At 37.8% G+C, this 19761-nt stretch overlaps 2 protein-coding genes across 2 annotated transcripts; both read left to right on the top strand.

Moving 5' to 3' along the window:
- The first annotated feature begins 11562 nt into the window (after positions 1-11562).
- On the top strand, positions 11563-12074 carry LOC120107099. The gene is made up of 2 exons (XM_039120257.1): positions 11563-11769; positions 11863-12074. The coding sequence occupies exons 1-2, from the start codon at positions 11595-11597 to the stop codon at positions 12057-12059; spliced, it is 372 nt and encodes a 123-aa protein (XP_038976185.1). The 5' UTR covers positions 11563-11594; the 3' UTR covers positions 12060-12074.
- A 157-nt stretch (positions 12075-12231) lies between these two features.
- On the top strand, positions 12232-13369 carry LOC120107096. The gene is made up of 5 exons (XM_039120254.1): positions 12232-12426; positions 12505-12597; positions 12698-12799; positions 12886-13215; positions 13319-13369. The coding sequence occupies exons 3-5, from the start codon at positions 12698-12700 to the stop codon at positions 13367-13369; spliced, it is 483 nt and encodes a 160-aa protein (XP_038976182.1). The 5' UTR covers positions 12232-12426; positions 12505-12597.
- Positions 13370-19761: the final 6392 nt, after the last annotated feature.

The raw sequence follows: 19761 nt of genomic DNA, 5'->3' as shown, positions 1-19761 counted from the left end.
ACCACCATCACATTCAAAGAAGATGGATCCAAATAGGAATGTAGTACGGGACTATAGTAGAAAGGTTGTAACACTAAACTAAGATAAGGATGTTGCATTGAGCTATGATAAGGGGTGTAGTGTGAAGCTACATTAGAAGAACTATGTTATACCAACTAATAGGATAAAAGATAAAGGTAAATGTAAAGATAAGATAAATGAACTGGATTGATTGATTGTCAAAGAGTCCTCTTATAGATTACAATTCCACTTATTTGTACTAATACATAATAATTATCCACATATATGATAACTATTCACTCTACCTGTTACTTTTCATATTTGTTCTCCACTTTTGATGGTTCCAATAACTACTATCAACTATCTCCCCACTACATATAAGCATGATCGTTTTGCATGTACCAAGCCGATAGCCATGCCTCATCAGCCTTAACTTATCTTTATTCTTATGTAGCTTGTATTCGCTATCTTCCTTCGTGCAGCCTATAAACTAATCTCCTATTCTTAATAATCTGAGATTGGTATCTTTGAAAGGAACCCTTGCTGCATGCATTTATTTTCAAAAATTACAGCGGAAGCATTTAAAAATTAAACTATTTAATTTTTATGCATGCTAGAGATCAGATCTCTACAACAAAAATAAGAACCATGATTTAAATATTTATGTAAAGCATGAAACAATAATTGTATGTCTAACATACAATTCTGAAATTTCAGCAACCATGTTTAAGATCTAATCTTAACTTTAATGAGATCAATTCTCATACTTGATTTCTTGAAGATTTTGGATGACTCCCTGATCACGCTTTGCAGCCGCACACGCATCCGGCCTCTATAGATTGTCCACACGAAGCCCTAGATAGATCGTCTTTTGCGGGAGAGCTAGCTTGCGCAGGAACGCTGTAATGGCTGAAGCTTTCTCCTTCTAAATACTCAACCTTTGATTGTTATTCAGGGAGATGGAGGATAGACGTGAGGAAGAAGGAGGAAAAGGGATGACGGCCCTCAGAGAATTTTTTCAAAATTTTTTAAAACCTCTAAATATTGTATATATGGAACCCTAGGTGTGGGGGTCCTTTTATAGCCAAAAGACCCCCCCACGCCTCACACCTAATTTAGCCAATTAATTTAGCTGATAAAATCCCTAAAAAATTCTGATGATTCGGCAACTAAGAGGAGATAAATATATCTAAATTTTGTGCATTTTTAATTCCTAAAATATAGGAATCATGTGCCCAAAATTCAGCCGCAGACCACCCTATTTCATGTGCCATGCAATCCCTATAAATTAGGAATTTCATCTTTATCTTTTTAGGAAGATTTGAGGTGTCATTTTTATAGAAAATATAACCCTACGCCTCCTCTCTTCTCACGCCAATTTTTGGCCAAAAATAAAGAGGATAGGTGTGGAAAATTTTGGGGATAAATCAAGATATCATTCTTCTCCAAGAAAGATAATGTAGGTTCCTAAAATTTAGAAATTTTTCTTCTTATCCAATTCTGGTTATTTGGACTCATAATCCTCATCAAATAAGGAATTCTAATTGACTCGGATCAGGCCTAATCCAATTTGGCCAAGTTCTATCAATTTGGTGAAGCCCAATCTACTTGGATCGAATCCAATCCAATTAGGTCAAACCCTAATGTAGCCCAAATTGAATCTTATTCAATTTGGCTCAACGTAAGCCCAAAAATTCAATCAAATTGAGTTCATTAGCAATCTAATTGCTAATTAATCCTTCAATAATTCAATAATTATTTTACTGCAATCTTTGCTTAGGATAATTTGTCAATCGAATTGACCAATGTACCCCTGGATGATTCTTAATTATCTGTCAACCATTTCATCAACCTAGAAAATTCTATGCATGTGACCCCATAGGTTCGAACCTAAGTTGGTAGCACAAGAACAACTTCTTGTACTAATCGAAATGACTATCTAGCAATGGTACCCGACATCCGAATAGGCCGAATGATTGCAAATAAACATTCAAAAATTCTTGGACTTTGGTTACCGTATAATTCATTCCTATGACTTCGAATGCATAGGATGACTTCAAAGTTCACTGTCAACTCTTTAATTAGTTCATCCAAAATGTGTTTCAACTTTACAAATCCTGTGACTCCTCACAAGGATTACCCTGGCCAAGGTTTTGCTAAATTAAATACAAGAGCATTATCTCATGTCACCAGGAGGGGTCAATTCCATCTTGACTCACACACCGACTTCGCAAGTAATTGACTGCACCCAGTAACCTTCCATCACTGAATTAGAAACTCAGATAGTCTGATACCAAAGTACAGTGAGTTGCTTATTAGTCGCCATAGTGATCTTAGGTCGGAGGGACACATATAGCCATATCCACTCGAAACATCTCTTGACAGCAGAGCATTCAGGAACTGGTCACGTTTAGTAAAATGTACTCCTACACTTCACCTGTATGGCATATCAGTATCTCTACACTCCTTGGTTAATAGAACAACCAACGATATGACACACAACGACGTATTCTTGATAATGTTATTGTCTTAGTAATAGCATGTCGTTTGGTCGCGAACTGGTTTAAGGACTCATAGACAAATCCTCCTTTATCTCTTAAAAGAGTCCTAAGGACTTCATCACATCACAAGAGTTCAAAAAAATATACAGAATATATGCGATGAATAATGCCAAATAATCTTTTATTAATTCATTAATTCATATACAATTCAATCATCAACAGACCGATGATTGACTTTTAGAACACAATTCCCAACAAACTTTGCCTCAGTCTTCTATTAGACTAATGCAAGATTTAATCGTTGCCTATTTTTTCCATGTCTAGAAAATTCTATCTAGTTGGCTTAGGTCTCCATCCATGTGATATAGCCAAACTCTTAGACTTTGGCAAGAATCACATGATTCTCACCTACATTGACTTAATCAATTTAATCCATAACTTATAGGATCTTGATACAAAAGTAAGATGATAATATCGCCTAGCATAGAACCATCGTATATAAGATTTCTGGGTGATGCTAGCTTCCTTCCTGATATAGTTGCCCTCAAGCCTTTTTTACTATAGGACCTCCTTGCTACTATCTATTTATGAAGAGATGGTTGGCACTTTTGACCAAAGTATGTACCTCGTTCATTGCAATTTTCCTATTTCATGTCACTGCCCCCAACCCTTGTATCTGAAAAGTTATCACATCACCATCCATTCGTAACAAAAATGGCTAATCTTTTGGACCGAAGTATGTACCTAGGTCTGCTGTGACTTCTTGCATCAACTAAAGGCTTTTGAGGACACCTCATAACTTTTAGCCATATTTCTTTGGCTTGCTGAGATTAAGTTATTGGAAACGTTGGAACTTTGCTCCAAAGATTAGCCAATTCACCATGCTTGGTCTCCTGATTGACTAGTTCTATGTAGTTTGCATCCTATCATATTGTGGCTAGGTGACGCGTTCGCAAAAATGCTTTCGCGAAACTGATCTCCCAAGTATAGGAGAATCGTACAAGTAGTAAATTCTCGGAAGTCCGAGGTCGAATCCTCAGGGAATGAAATATATATATGAGATTATTTAGTATAATTTCAGATTAATTAATTCAATAAATTTGTGGATTAAGATGGTGTTTTGCAAATAGAAAATAAATCAGTAAATAGATAATCGAAGTTTGGATAGATTAAGATGGTGTAGGGATCCAGAATCTCCTTTGATAATATCAAATTCATGCGATAAATTCTATGATTCTTTTGTTTTTTTAAGAATTATAAGCAGATAAAATTTAATTATGGAGTATGTTCTTGATAAAACGAACTCTCTTTTTGAGTATTCAATGTGCCTTATAATGTCAACGATGAAGCAAATAATCGAGGAAGACATGTTTCAATAAGCATAAATCATAAAAGCATTTTCAACATATAAGAATCATGGCATAATCAAAAAGATAAATCGTATAAAGTAAAGGAGTAGAATTTATATCATGAACTCGGTATATCAAAGGATCTTCCTTCACCCATCAACTAGGACTTTAGCCGATCATCTTCCCCTCTCTGTTTTTTTTTTCTTTGAATAAGAGCCCCTCTATTTTTGAGTGGGAACAAGAACAACCCGAGAGAGAGAGGAAGCCCCCCGCTCACTCTGGCTCGCTAACCCCTCCTATTTATTCAAGGAAAATCTCTCCAAATTTCAAATAATCTTCCAAGCAAATCAAAACGGACGCTGGAATTTGGATGAGATGCGGATGGTTTGGAAGGAATGGACGCGAATCTCGGCTGAGGACGATGGGCGGATGGTGCTGGGATGAGCGGACGAACGGGATGACTGGGGCTGATCGTGGGTGTTGCGACGCTTCATGGGATGCTAGGAATCCGGAAGATTGCTCGCGGACGTTGATCACGAAAGCTTTGAAACGGGGAAAGAGGCACACGCGGAAACAGAAGATTGCAGGGAATTGGATGCGGAAGAATCGCCACGGATGCTAGCTCACGGACGCGGAAGCTGATCACGGGTGCGGACGATGTGGATTTGAGACTCCGAAAGATCGTGGATGCTGGGGGATCTGATACGGGTCCGAAAGCATGGGATGCGGATGCTGGGACGATCGCGAGAATGGGGCACGGACGCTGGGAGGTTTGCAAGCGGAAATGGAAGATCGCAGCACTTTGGGTGTGGGAGAATCGCACGCGGACGCTGGCTCGCCTGTGGACGCTGGCTCGCACGCGGAGATGCTCGCGGGATGATGGGCTGCATGCGGATGGCTAGGGAGCTCTGTTCGCGGGACAATGCAGACGTGGAACCTAGGATGGTGAAGATGGAAAAAGCTGATGCTGGCGCTTGGGATGATGCTGATTTGGAAACACAAAGTCAATTGACTACAGATGGCTGGAAGCTTGGGATGCATCGTGGAATATGGGAAGTCGCTCGGGTGTGCGGAAGAAGAGTCATGGACTCTGTTCTGCAGCTGGGAAGATGCATTCTTTTTGGATGAATTTATATAAAATAATGATAAAAATTATAATAAGTGCTAAAGATAAAATATTTAATCATGCAAATGTTAACACCTATTATTTATCATTATTTTGCTAGCATTAGGCTAAGTTAATTAGTACTTAGATCGTACTTTGTGCTCTTATCATGCCCCTCAACTAGCTTATTGCTAGTCTCTAGCAATTCAGAGTAACAATAACATGAGAGTACAAAAAGTGTTGGTTGATCCTTTGATATTTTATTAGAACTAATTGCATAAAATTAAGATAAGTACTCACTTTCGTAGGAATCACGATTGCACTTAGCACGTGCAACAAGCCGTTAAACCCCTAGGTTATCCTAGTGGATGAGTGTTGTCTCGTGAGGGTTTGCAGTGATGTTACCTACAAACATCATTCATAAAATGATATATAATGAAATCTAAGTCAATACACACGTGATATATATTTTTCTCAAGCATCGCAACTATCAAAACAAGAAGAATACTAAAGTGTAGTATGCATAAACAGAATGACTTTCTTAGAGCACTAATACCTCCACCACAACATGGTACCGTCTGAGTTTTAGGTGCATTACTCAAGTTCCACTACAACAATAAAGGGCTGTCGCGACTCTATATTGCCGACGCTAAATGAAAGCGTCGGCATTTTTTTTTCCCCGACGGTAACCGCCGACCCTTGTAAAGAGGGTCGGGAAAAAAACCATTACCGACGCTTATAAGCGTCGGCATAGGAAAAATACGATGACGCTTATAAGCATCGTCGGACTTCACTCCTCCCACCACAAGACCTAATCGATCCCCTCCCCCCACAGGCCACAACCCTAAATCCTCAGCCCTTCCGTCCCCTTTCGGCGACCGACCCCTTCCGTCCTCAGCCCTTTTCACCGATCTCCGCCGCATCTCCTTCCCCTCCTCCCCTCTCTGTTGGCCTCCTCTTCGTGGACGACTTCCTCCTCCTCCGCCACAGAGCACTCACACTGCGTTTGAAGTTTGGAGCCGGCAAGGATTATCTTCTTCTCTTGCTTCGATCATAGGATCATAGGATTATCTTCTTCTCTTTCAGAAGGAGAGAGCTCTGCCTGGAGATATTTATATATCTTTCTCTTTCTGTCTCCTTATTTTAGGAATGTTCATTCATTACTGTATTAATATTTTTCATTTCAGTGGATTGGAGCGATTGCATGCGATCTAGATCTACTGCTCTTCAGATCTCTTCGTTGGCTTAGAAATTTGGGAAGGTTATCAAAGGAAGACTTGCTCTCTTATCAGGTACTTGAGAACTCGTTTTCCTCTTTTCCTTTTTTAATCTCCGGTTTATGCTTTAGAATTCTCTGTAAATGTATAGATTCTGGCGTTTCCTTTGCTTTGTTAGCTTATTTTCTAAGTTTTGAGGTGGTAGTCTTGGAAATATATGGTTTCGTTTGCTCTCTTACTTTTATTTCACTGAGTTTGTCCGATTAGATTATGCATTTGTTTTGCTATTTTGTAACTATTTATTAACTTTTATTAGGCACTATTTTATGCATACTGCTTATTAATTTTGCTCTCTCATCTTGTCACACGGGCAATGCGAACATAGCAAGAAGATACGACTAGCAACAATCATTAAAAAGAATCATGAGATGGAATGTTTCTCTCTCGCACTTCATGTTAAGGCTTGATAAATATTAGTTACAGTCTTGTAGTTAGCTAATATGCTATTCGAATCGAAGGTCATAAAGTTTAAATCCCTCGTAGATCGATATTTTGTTATGAGCTCGATGTGCTATGCGCGTTGCTCTTTTCCTGATCTTCTTAGGAACTTTCAAATTAATTATTTATATTAGCTATCTTCAAAATTTTGGGAACTAATTTATAGCATTGCAATAGGTAGAGATTTTGGGAACTTAACATCACCGTCATCATCATCATCATTCAAGGATGAGCAACTTAGGTCTCGTCGATGAATGTGGCTATGTTTTTTTCATTAATAAAGATTGAACTTGTAGACTGTCATAAGTTTAAACATGAAGGCCTCATTTGAAAACAAGAAAAGAAGGGTTCATCCTCATATTTTTACCAAATCAGACCACTTAATTCTTATTTATCTTGGTTTGCAGCTGTCCTTGCTCAATTGGTGAAACTCATTGGAAGTTGTATTTTACATGAAAAGCAGTAAAACTTTATATGGACTCAAACTTTTATCCAACCCAAAGATTAGGACCATGCTATTTTTCTTTGTGCATTCTATACTACCAAAATACTTCATGCTTAGGTTATAATTTAGAAATTGTCTTAAAAATTTTCAAAGGTGCTTAAGGTACGACTCACAAGTCTAATCACTTAATGCTATTTCAAAAAAAGAAAACGAAAGAACAGAGGTAGCATGTTAATTTTTTTTAAAGAATGCATTTCTTTAATTGAATTCTAATTTGCACATAGCCTCACTCTTTATTAAACATAATAAGAAATCCAGCAAATTAAAAGAAAAAGATAAGATAGAAGATAAGCAAATTTTTTTGGTAACCAGATGGTTGATTCCATATAGTGGAATCTCTCAATTGAAATTCCATGCTAATGATTACTAGCAACACGTACCATTCACTAGTGCATGTATACTAATGACTAATATATATATGTATCTATGAATATGAAGAATAACTCGAATATTGATAATTGATAGATAAACTATCAATCCTATGGTACATCGTACCGGCTCAAACTAGACAGTATGGAGCGTACCGTAGCATACCGATTCAATACCGGTATCTAATACGGATGACATATTGTAATACATATATATAGCTCTTAAATGTAGGCTATGCAATCATTGAATTAATTGATTAAGTGCTATTTGTTTAACTTAATTTGCTTGAGTCAGTGTACGCATGCATATTTTTGACTGTATCATTTACCTTGTTTTTTCTTAGAATGGACAAAAGTTGGATGAATAAGCCGAGATACAGTGACGAATATTTGAATGGAGTTCAGAATTTCATTAAATTTGCTTTTCAGAAATCTAATATGAATGGGAAGATTTTATGTCCATGTCGAAAATGTGTAAATGCTTCTTCTCTTGCTCCAAAAACTGTTGAAGAACATTTAGTGTAGAATGGTTTTACAAGAGGTTATACTGAATGGGTATTTCATGGAGAGTTGATATTGTCATCTCCATGTAACCAACCCTCGTATATAGAAGACACCTCTAGTTTTGCATCCAGTAATACAGAAAAAAAACCTGTAGGAGAAGATGATATAAGGGGCTTACTCAGAGATGCTCTTGGACATAGTATTAGAAATTTAACAGACATTAGTGGAGGACAAGAAGCAACTGAAATAGGTGATGAGCGTACAGCAACTGATTTTATGCATGTTGAAGAACATATACACTCTGATGATGACACAGCTCGGTATCATAACTTGCTGAAATCTTGTGATGAAGAACTATATCCGGGTTGTAAGAATTTTACAAAGATTTTTTTTCTTGTGCATTTATTCCATTTGAAGTATTTGAATGATGCAAGTCTTTTACTATGCTTCTCCAATTATTAAATGATGCATTTTCGGAAGGCGTTACTTTGCCATCATCTTCTTATGAAGCCAAAAAATTAGTAAAAGAATTGGATCTTGGATACGAGAAGATACACAGTTGTCCGAATGACTGTATTTTATTCCGTAGTGGAAATATTAACGAAGAGTCGTGCCAAATATGTGGATCTTCACGATGGGAGAAATCTAAAGATGAGCTAAACTTGGTGGACCGGTTCAATACCAATGGATGTATCCTATTGAGAGGTGATTTTGCTAAACTCTAATGTCTATATTTATAAATCATATCGGTGTTGATATTGATCTTAAAAATTTATCGTTGAAGGTTTCTGATGCGCTTAAAGGATTATGTACGCAATCGAGCCTATCCCGAGGGCTCGATTGCTGAAGGATATATTGCTGAGGAGTGTTTGACATTTTGCTCGAGATATCTCGAAGGTGTTGAAACTGCTCTCAATCGACCTCCAAGGAATTTTGATATTGTAGAGAATGCAGAAATTTACAAGTTCTCATCTGCGGGAAGAGTTTTGGGGACAGTTAAAAGTGTTGTTCTTGACCAAAAATCATTAGCACAAGCACATCGCTATGTGTTACTTCACAGTGATATAATATCCGAGTATCGCAGGTTAGTATGATTGTAATCTTCTTATCTGTCATATCAGATATAAATGCTTAGCTAAAGAGTTTCTGATCATGCAGAGAATTTTTAGTAACTCAGCGAAGCATCAACAATAACATTCGTCCTACCCCAAGGATTGAGCAAAGATGGTTGGTTGAGTTATTTCCTGAATGGCTATTCAAACAGGTTAGACATTTAATACATTATTAGGTATTTTCACAATTTTTTAATACATTGTCATTGAATAATTAATCATTGCTTCTATAATTTTTTAGGTGCCCACGATGATGGAGGAAAATTGTTCCAATGAATTAATAGTCATTGCTCGAGGTCCGAATAATATTATCAACAGATATGATGGGTTAATTATAAATGGTTTCAAATTTCATACTAAAGAACGTGAGAAATTTAGAAAAACCCAAAACAGTGGGGTTATGGTTGATGCAGAGGGAAAAACTTATTACGGTGCACTGAAGGATATTTATGAGTTGGATTATTATGGAAACTTTAAGGTAGTACTATTTCGATGTGATTGGGTGGATATAAACTCATCTAGAGGTTTGAGACAAGACATAAATGGTTTCACACTTGTAAATTTTTCAAAGTTGATACATACCGGTGTGCTATTGAAAGATGACCCATTCATTTTTTCATCTCAAGCTCGACAAGTGTTTTTTGTACAAGACTCAAAAGATAAAGATTGGTCTGTTGTCATTAAGACTAAACCTAGGGACTTGTATGATATAGGAAAAGGGTTGGAAGAGGAGGATAATGAGACTTATACTCAGTGTATGCCTTTTAATATTATGCCAATTGATGGACAATGAAAGAGTATAGTTTCGTAATGGTAAGAAAAATTTTCTAATCTGTTTCTATGTTACCGATACTGACTTTTTTACTAGTAGCGTATGAATTTGTTTTAACTACTTTTGGTACTGCAAATTGTTTAACCAATAATGTAAAATATTTGGAATATACTTCAGTGCTATCAGGGGGCTTAGTAATAGTCTATTAAGCAACATCTCATGCATCTCGTGGAGCAAGAAGAAACTAATTGTAATCATCATTCCCTTAGCTTTGCAGTATGTTATTTTGGATTCTCTCCTTTCATAATTAAAAGAATATTATGTTGTCATGTGTAATGAATGATCTTTGATCTTGGAGGCACCGGCTCTTATTGTACAAGTTCTGCCTATCAGACTGTGGACACAAACAGTGAACACCAATCATTTAGAAGAGCTCTTTACTCTCTATGCAGAATTTGCTTTAAGTGTAGTTGGCTGCAAAGCACATAATTCTGAAGTTTTCTTGTTTGTCATCGGTGATTAGGATTTCATTATGTCACAAGACTATATGGTCATAGAATTTAGATTCCCATGGATCCCCATATAAAATAACACTAAGACACACTAAACACTAGGACTCATTCTAAAGCAATACTACCACTATTTGCTGAATGAAACATTTCCGAAACATGCAGTGGTAGACATAACACCTTCACAATTGGTGGAGCCTTTAAAAATTTTATGACTGGAGCCTTTAAAAATTTTTTTCAGCCAACCCATAATGCTAGGGATGTTAGTTGAATAGAGCCAGAAAACTTTTTTCCTGCACTAAAAAAAGAACATTTCAACAAATAAAGCTTAACCAACTAAGAGAAGTGGTGTCAGAACAATATCATATACTAGAGCATAACAAATACTGTATGAGCATATGTTAAATTTCGGGTGACTAGTTTTGAGATTTAAACGTTGAAAAGCCTTCAGTGATTATAGATGATAAGGAACTTCATACTCTGCATGCAAAAAGAGAAGAGAGGAGGTCGGGAGCTTAATGTAGCTTGCAAATCTCATACATGGGTAACTTATTAGTAGTTGTTGAAACTTCATTCTTCTACACCTCAATGTCTAGTTGGAGGAAAGGTTTGTGCTTCATCCACTATTTGCAATTAGATGCTTGAAATTTTCTCACTTCAGTATTTTTTTAACATTTGATATATCATTCTCAAGGTTTTGCAATATATTGTGTGCAATTTGGATGACAGAGTACATAATCAGAATTCCAGAATCTGACAGACGATTAAAGGTGCATGACTGGACTCGGAGTGTTCAACATTGATTGTATCTCAGGACCGAAACCAGTTTTCCATTCAGATAAGATGAATAATAGCTCCTGAGACAGGGAGTCCACCCATCAGAAGTAGACAACTGTGACATAATCGAACCATAAATTATTTCGTGAGAACTGAATCAAATGATTCTGAGTTTGGTTGATTCATTATCCAGTGGAAGAGTTGGACTGTAATTATTTACTCTTGCAATTGCATTACTAGTTACTATACATTAGCGATCAGGGCCTTTCCTTCTGTGGAGTACCCCATGAATTTTTAATATTTTATGATTTATACATTAGTTACTCTTGCATTTCTAAACAGATTTCAATTGCTTAAGTACTTGCTTAGGTAACAAAATGCACCGAGGAAAACGATTCAGAGATGTGGAGTTCCAGCAGTCTCAGGTGGGATCTTCTTCTGCTCAGTCCATGCGATCCCAGCAGCCCCAGCAGCACGAGTCCGAGTCTCAGCATGAGTTCCAGTCTCAGCAACATCCAGGCCAGGAGGTTATGGATGACTTGCATATCCAAGGTAATTTGATTTAAAGTGCATATATTAAGTTCATTTACAATCTAATTATTTTAATTAATTTGCCTCCAATGTTTTAATTATCATTTTTTATAGATGAACAAGGGAGAGTGAGGTTGACACGGGGTTCCTCTCGAGCACGGGATGTGTGGCAGCTTCGTGAGGATGAGAAGATGGTCGTCGAATGCAACGAACTAGGGCAGCCCATCAAGAGGGCTGGAAGCCTTTTATCAAGTTTCTTAGGATCAGTTGCACGTAGGGGTCAGTTGTGTCCGCTCAACTATCATAAGTAGAATGATATGCTTCCTTCTTATAAAGTTGAGCTTCTTAAATTTGTACAGATAAAGAATTGAATTTAATATTGTTAATTTGATAGCTACTGTATGTTAATTTGCTTACTATTATAAATTTAATTTTTCGATTTAATATTATTATAACTTCTTTATTTTGGTGTAGAAAAAGTTTGTGCTCCCTCCAGAGAGCCATGATTGGGTGCTAAAGTCCCTTAACCGCAAATGGAAAGAATATAAGTCGAAGTTGAAGGCCGACTGGAAGCGCGGGGGTACGACAGAGGAGGAGGTTGCTCGTGTTTGTCCTCCTGATGTATACCATCATCAGTGGAGGGAGCTTGTTCACTATTGGTTTTCCGAGAGAGGACAGGTTGTGTATTCTCTCTCAATACCTTATATAATGTTTAATATATTTAATATATTACAATGTTTACTTTTTTCGTGGTAGACATATTCTGACATTGGTCGAGCCGCACGAGCATCTCAGACAATTCCTCACACTTTAGGCTCGAAGAGTTATGCGAGGCTCAGAGCTGAATTCGTAAGTTTTTTTGAAACTTTTTGAAACTCATGTATCATATAGCATGTATCATGATATAGTTCTATAAGATGAAACTCTTCCAATATACTTTTTGTTGTAGATGGAAGACCATGGGAGGAAACCTGGTGAGGTGGAGTTCTATAAGATGACTCACACCCACCGAGATGGCAGCTTTGTCCGAGAGGAGTCGAGAGATATAGTTGTATGTATTTATTAATAATTTCTGCAATGATTTTTTATATATTTTAATTTTTTAAAAATTAATTTGATTGTTTTTGAGAGATATAGGACAGAGCTACATCCCTTATTTCAGAGCGTATCGGAGAGTCATCTTCAATCGGCAACACCAGAGGTGTCGAAGCTCAGGTGTTTACCGAATTGATGGGCTCGGAGCGTTATGGTCGAGTGAGGGGTTATGGCGTTGGAGTTACCCCCACTCAGTTGTCTGCAGTGGGTAGATATACTCAAGATGTTAGACAGAGTAGTAGCACTGCAGAGGTTAATGATCTGAAGGCAGAGATAAAAGAGTTGAAGCAGAGCCACCAGACAGAGATGCAATCTTTGAGGGCTCAGATTAATCAGATTACATCTTTGTTGCATCAGTTTATCCCTCCTCAGGTAAATTACTACATCTACTTGAATATTTTGCATAAGTATCATATTTTTCTTAAAGAGCTTAATAATTTTCATATTCTTAACTGCTTAAGTTTTTTTATTACAGGTTCCTGATACTTCATCTGCACGTAGAGATGGTGATGCTAGCGACCCCTGAAGCATTTATTTTGGAGTTTATATGTATTTTTTTATGCTTTTTGAAGTACATTGTAAACGTAAATTGATAGTATGAATGTAATTTGACAATATGAATGTTTAGATAAATATGTTTGATTTTGTGTATATCTCGCTTAGTGTGTGTGGCTTTGATATTGTAAACAGGGTTTAAAAATTTTTCAATTTTTTTTAAAAAAAATTAATATTCTAACGACGCTTTAAAGCGTCGTTAAAATTTCGACCAGAAATCAATTAGCGACGCTTTAAAGCGTCGGTAGGTTTGAATTAACGACGCTTTAAAGCGTCGGTAAATTGAACATTTACCGACGCTCTAAAGCGTCGTTAAATTGCAATTAGCGACGCTTTAAAGCGTCGCTAAGTTTGCAATTGCCGACGCTAAAAAGCGTCGGTAAAGCATTGCTAATGTTCGACGCTTTTCGACGCGTCGGAAAACATTTTCTCCACTGTAGCATAGGCGACGCTTTGCCGACGCTTAGGAAAGCGTCGGGATGTTTTTTAGCGACGCCTAAAAGCGTCGTTAAAGGCCAAAAAATGCGTCGCTAATGACCATTATTCTTGTAGTGTTCACAAGTGTTTTCTACAATTTGTTAGAACCTAATCCATCAAATTTTCAGAATATCACACGTTGTCTAAATTTGTCAAGAATGGTTCGCATGTAAAGAAAAAGCTATCAATCCCAACTAAACAACCCGGGTACACAGAAGTCCAATACAATGGAGTCAAACCAGCCATTACCACATGTCACTGGGTTCAGCCTAACCAACTAATTCATGCTTATTTTTATTTTATTTTTTTTTTCAACACATATGACGACTACAACTGTCCAACCCCATTAGGCTCTAGTAAGATCCATGTAGCGAGCTTTCAGCCAATGACCCCCCGACCCAGTTGGCTCAAGACATTAGGTGAAACACCCCTTGGACTTAATTACTCGAACCAGACTACGCCACGAGGACAGACTTGTCATCATAAGAATTTTTTATATATATATTAATTATGCAAGAAAAAAGAAGGTAGACTGAACCATATAGGTATTTTTATTATATATATGACTGCACCGTGACTATAGGTCAACCAAGCTTGGATCATAAGGCACCTAAGTAATTTAGTCGGGATGTTCAACCTCTATCTTTATATGAAAACCAAATCATGAACCTTATGGTACGAACAAGGATACTCGTACTTCTTTTACGGATAAGGCTAACAAAAATACAGTTAACAAATGTAAACTCTTGAGGCCTTCCTATTGTCATTAAGTACACGTGCGGAGATCTAATAATAGGTCTCTGATCAGTCATAGTATGCATGTGTTCCTTGCCTTAATAGTTGCACAAACTCAATATGAAAATACATGTGTATTTGCTTAGAAAAGAAAGTAATAGAAAAAATCAAATGCAAAAATGAAATCTCTCTTTTTTTTTCTTTTTTTTTGTGCAAAATATTTTCCTCCCCCCAACTTAAACATTGCATTATCCTCAATGTAAAAGATGCAAGAAAACTATATATGAGAGACAATAGAGAAAATAATATTGGAGAGAAGAGGAATACCTTGAGCTGTTGATATACAGAAAAGAAGACCTACAAAATAAGAAGAAAACTAGAAATAAAAGAAAAAAATTAATTCTAACTAATATACACATACCTTTGTCGTCATGCTCAGTCATAAGAAGGCTCTCCCAATGGAAAGGAGTCCTCTTCATCTGCAAAATTCTCAAGAAAATATTTTAATCTGTGTCCATTTACCTTAAAAATTTTGTCATCCTGTGGATTCTCAATCTCAACTGCCCCGTGTGGAAAAACAGTTTTTACAATGAAAGGACCTGTCCATCTTGATCGTAACTTTCCAGAAAACAGATGTAAGCAGGAGTCATAACAAAGAACTTTTTGTGAAGGTTCAAAAGATTTTCTTAGAATTGATTTATCGTGCCAAATTTTTATTTGTTCTTTATAAAGTCTAGCATTGTCATACGCATCCCGACGAATTTCATTCAACTCACTTAATTGTAATTTTCTAGCTAAACCAGCATCTTGCAATTCAAAGTTTAATTTTCTAATGGCCCAATACGATTTATGTTCTATTTCAACAGGTAGATGACATACTTTTCCATAGACTAGCCGATACGGGGACATACCAAGAATAGTTTTATAAGCAGTACGGTAAGCCCATAATGCGTTAGAAAGTTTTAAAGACCAGTCTTTGCGTGATGGATTCACCATTTTCTCTAAAATTCGTTTAATCTTCTGATTGGCTAACTCTACTTGGCCACTAGTCTGCGGGTGATAAGGGGTTGCAATTCTAGGGGTGATGCCGTACTTTCATAATAGGATCTCAAACGGCTTATTACAGAAATGTTTCCCCCCATCACTAATTATAGCCTTAGGCATCCCAAACCTAGAAAATATGTTTTCTTTAAGAAATTTTAAAACTAGTTTGTGGTCATTTGTTCGACAAGATACCGCTTCAACCCATTTGGATACATATTCAATACCAACTAATATATATTTGTATCCAAAAGATGGCGGAAACGGACCCATAAAATCAATGCCCCATATGTCAAAAATTTCAATAGCAGTAATGGGCTGAAGAGGCATCATTTGCCTACAAGTTAGACTCCCAACATGTTGACATGGGTCACATGTCCTACAGAACTCGTGGGCATCTTTAAATAGTGTTGGCCAATAAAAACCACATTGCAATACCTTAGCTGCCATTTTCTTAGATGCAAAGTGTCCTCCGCAAGCACTGGCATGACAAAAAGAGAGTACACTTTGCATCTCATGATCCGGTATGCATCTTCTAAAGATTTGATCATTGCAATACTTGAACAAATAGGGGGCATCATAATAATAACTCCTTACTTCACGCAAGAAATTATTCTTATCATTCGATCCCCAATGCTCCAGCATCCGGATCGTGACAAGAAAGTTTACAATATCAGCATACCATGGCATAGTAGAAAGTGCAAACAACTACTCTTCGAGGAATAAGTCCTTGATGAAAAATTGTGGCACCAAATCATTAAAAACTAGCCGTGATAAATGGTCAGCAACCATATTCTCTACTCCCTTTTTATCTTTGATAGTGATGTCAAATTCTTGGAGTAGAAGTATCCATCGTATTAAGTGTGGTTTGGCCTCTTTCTTATTTAGCAAATATTTTAGCGCTGCATGATCCGTGAAGATAACAATAGGAGCACCAAGGATATAAGAGCAAAATTTGTCTAATGCAAATACTACTGCAAGCAATTCCTTCTCGGTGGTGGTGTAATTCATTTGAGCATCGTTTAAGATTTTGCTTGCATAGTAAATGACATATGGCTTATTATCCTTACGTTGTCCTAGGATAGCTCCTATCGCATAGTCGCTAGCGTCGCACATGATCTCAAAAGATAATGACCAATCGGGTGGTCGCACGATGGGTGCAGTGCTAAGCGTAGACTTCAACTTTTCGAATGCCTCTTGACAGGTTTCAGTCCAATTGAACGGTGTATCAAGGGATAGGAGGTTACATAATGGTCGAGCTATGACACTAAAGTCCTTGATGAACCTCCTATAAAATCCGGCGTGACCCAAAAATGATCTAACATCTTTAACCATCCTGGGTGTAGGTAGCTTGGCGATTAAGTCAATCTTGGCTCTATCAACTTTCATGCCCTTCGATAAAACAATATGTCCTAGGACAATTTCCTTTGGCACCATGAAGTGGCATTTCTTTCAATTCAGTATCAGATTTTTTTCTATACATCGAGCTAAGACAGCTTGTAAATATAATAAACAATCATCAAAAGAATCGCCAAAAATAGAAAAATCATCCATAAGCACTTCTAAAAATTTCTCGTTCATATCTTCAAAGATACTAAGCATACACCTTTGGAATGTTGCAGGTGCATTACACAACCCGAATGGCATTCGTCAGAAAGCGAATGTACCAAAAGGACAAGTGAAAGTAGTTTTTTCTTGATCCTCAGGTGAAATTTTGATTTGGTAGTACCCGAAATAGCCATCGAGAAAATAATAGAAATTGTGTCCTGCAACTCTTTCCAAAACTTGGTCTAGGAAGGGTAGAAGAAAGTGATCTTTCCTAGTGACCAAATTCAATTTTCGGTAGTCAATACACATGCGCCAACTCGTCGGAACGCGAGTCGGGACTAACTCATCCTGCTCATTTTCGACTACCATCAGACCTGCTTTCTTGGGCACGACTTGAGTAGGACTCACCCACTTGCTGTCGAAAATTGGGTAAATAATACCCACATCAAGCAACTTAAGGACTTCTGTTTTAACCATATCTCTCATTGTCGGATTCAGCCTACACTACATTTGCCTTGTGGTTTTTGCATTATCCTCTAATATATCCGATGCATGCAAATCAAAGGGTTAATCCCCTTTAAGTCTGCAATCGACCATCCAAGCGCTTCTTTATGACTTTTTAGGACCGTAAGTAATTTTCCTTCTTGATCATTATCGAGCTCAGTCGAGATAATTACGGAAAAAGTATTATCTGGTCCAAGAAAGGCATACTTGAGTTCCCTTTGTAAGGGTTTCAGCTCAAGTATGGATGTTTGTTTCCAAGATTGTACAATTTTTGTTTCTTGTGAGGGCAACTGTTCGAATTCCTCTATTCTCGGTCTTCACCCATTGACCATCATGAGATCCGAATTATCTAAAATAGGTGGGACCACATCATCAGCAGTACCTTCAGAATACCAATCTATTAAACCATTGTAGGCCGATTCAGTAAATGTTTTTTTTAACAGATATTCTTCCGCATTGGTTTCAACCCATTCAACCTCTTTACTTTCTTCATGATCACTGGGTTGTTTGCCTATACTAAAGATGTTCAGTTCCAAAGTCATATTGCCAAAAGAAAGCTTCATGACACCATTCCTACAATTGATCAATGCATTAGAAGTTGCAAGGAATGGACGTCCTAAGATGACCGAAATCTGAGATGGTAAATTGGAAGCCGGATGTGTGTCTAGTACGTTAAAGTCGATAGAAAAATAGAACTTGTCTACTTGGACCGACACATCTTCGATAATCCCTCTAGGGACCTTCACTGACCTGTCAGCTAATTGTAAGGTGATAGTTGTTAGTTTCAACTCACCCAAACCGAGTTGCTCATATACCGTACATGGCAACAAGTTCACACTCGCTCCTAAATCTAGCAATGCTCGCTCAATCCTAAAATTGCCATTAATGCACGAGATAGTTGGGCAACTTGGATCCTTATATTTAGGAAGATTGTTATGCTGTAAAATCGCACTCACATTTTCAGTCATAAATACCTTCTTCTTGACATTTAACCGACGCTTGACAGTGCACAAATCCTTCAAAAATTTTGCATATGAAGGCACTTATTTGATTGCATCAAGAAGAGGTACATTGATTTTTACTTGCTTAAAAAGCTTAAGAATTTTAAAGTTTGGTTCAAGCTTTTGCAAGGGCTTTAATCTTTGTGGAAATGGTGCTGGAAAAGGACATTTGATTTTTTCAGCAGATGTTGGTGCTTCGGTTTCTTCATTATCCTTTTCTTTTGTCTTGGGAGGGTCAGAATCAGGTATGACTTGTGTTTGTTCTGGGACTGGACGGTCAATAACCTTTCCACTTCGCAAAGTTATTATACTCTTCGCTTGTTCTTTATGTGAAGTTGAAGATGATGCATTGCTACTACCGTAGACTTGAGGGTTAGGTTGTGGTTGAGCTGGTAGCTTACCCTTCTCTTGAGAACTTAAAGCAGTGGTCAGCGTTGTCAGTAGAGATGGGCACTGGGCCGGGCCGCCCACGGCCCGGCACGGCACGGCACGAAGCGGGCCGTGCCTGGCACGGCCCGCCAGCTACAGTGACGGGCCGTGCCTGGCACGGCCCCTTTGATAGGGCCGTGCTGGGCTAGCACGGCCCGGTCTAGGCCCGCGGGCCAAGCACGGCACGGCCCGCGGGCCAGCACGGCACGGCCCATAAGGGCCTGGGCCGGGCTGGCACGCGAGCCTGGCACGGTCCGGGCCTGGGCCCGGCTCGGCCCGATAAAATTTTTTTAATAAATTAATAAATATTGAACACTAAGAAATCTTGATTTATAAATATAAAGCCACCTTAATGGTGGGGGGTTTGGCATAGACCCCTACCAGTTTATTAATTTAAATCAAAATGGTACATGAAGGGAGGTTTGGACCTTGGTCTGACCTCTAGATTCTAGAATACAATAAGAAACTAAGAAAGGGCCGAGGTTTGGACCTTGGTCTGACCTCCAGAATACAATAAAAATGTACAATTATAAAAAATTAAGAAATCTTACTAATCATCAGTGATTCAGTGAATCAGTATTCACTCTTCAGTCTTCAGTCTTCAGTCTTCAGTCTTCAGTCTTCAGTA

The sequence above is a fragment of the Phoenix dactylifera genome, unplaced genomic scaffold (assembly GCF_009389715.1).
Source record: "Phoenix dactylifera cultivar Barhee BC4 unplaced genomic scaffold, palm_55x_up_171113_PBpolish2nd_filt_p 000763F, whole genome shotgun sequence".
Classification (NCBI taxonomy): Eukaryota; Viridiplantae; Streptophyta; class Magnoliopsida; order Arecales; family Arecaceae; genus Phoenix; species Phoenix dactylifera.
The sequence above is the reverse complement of the archived record's forward strand: the minus strand, read 5'-3'. Positions and strand labels throughout refer to the sequence as shown.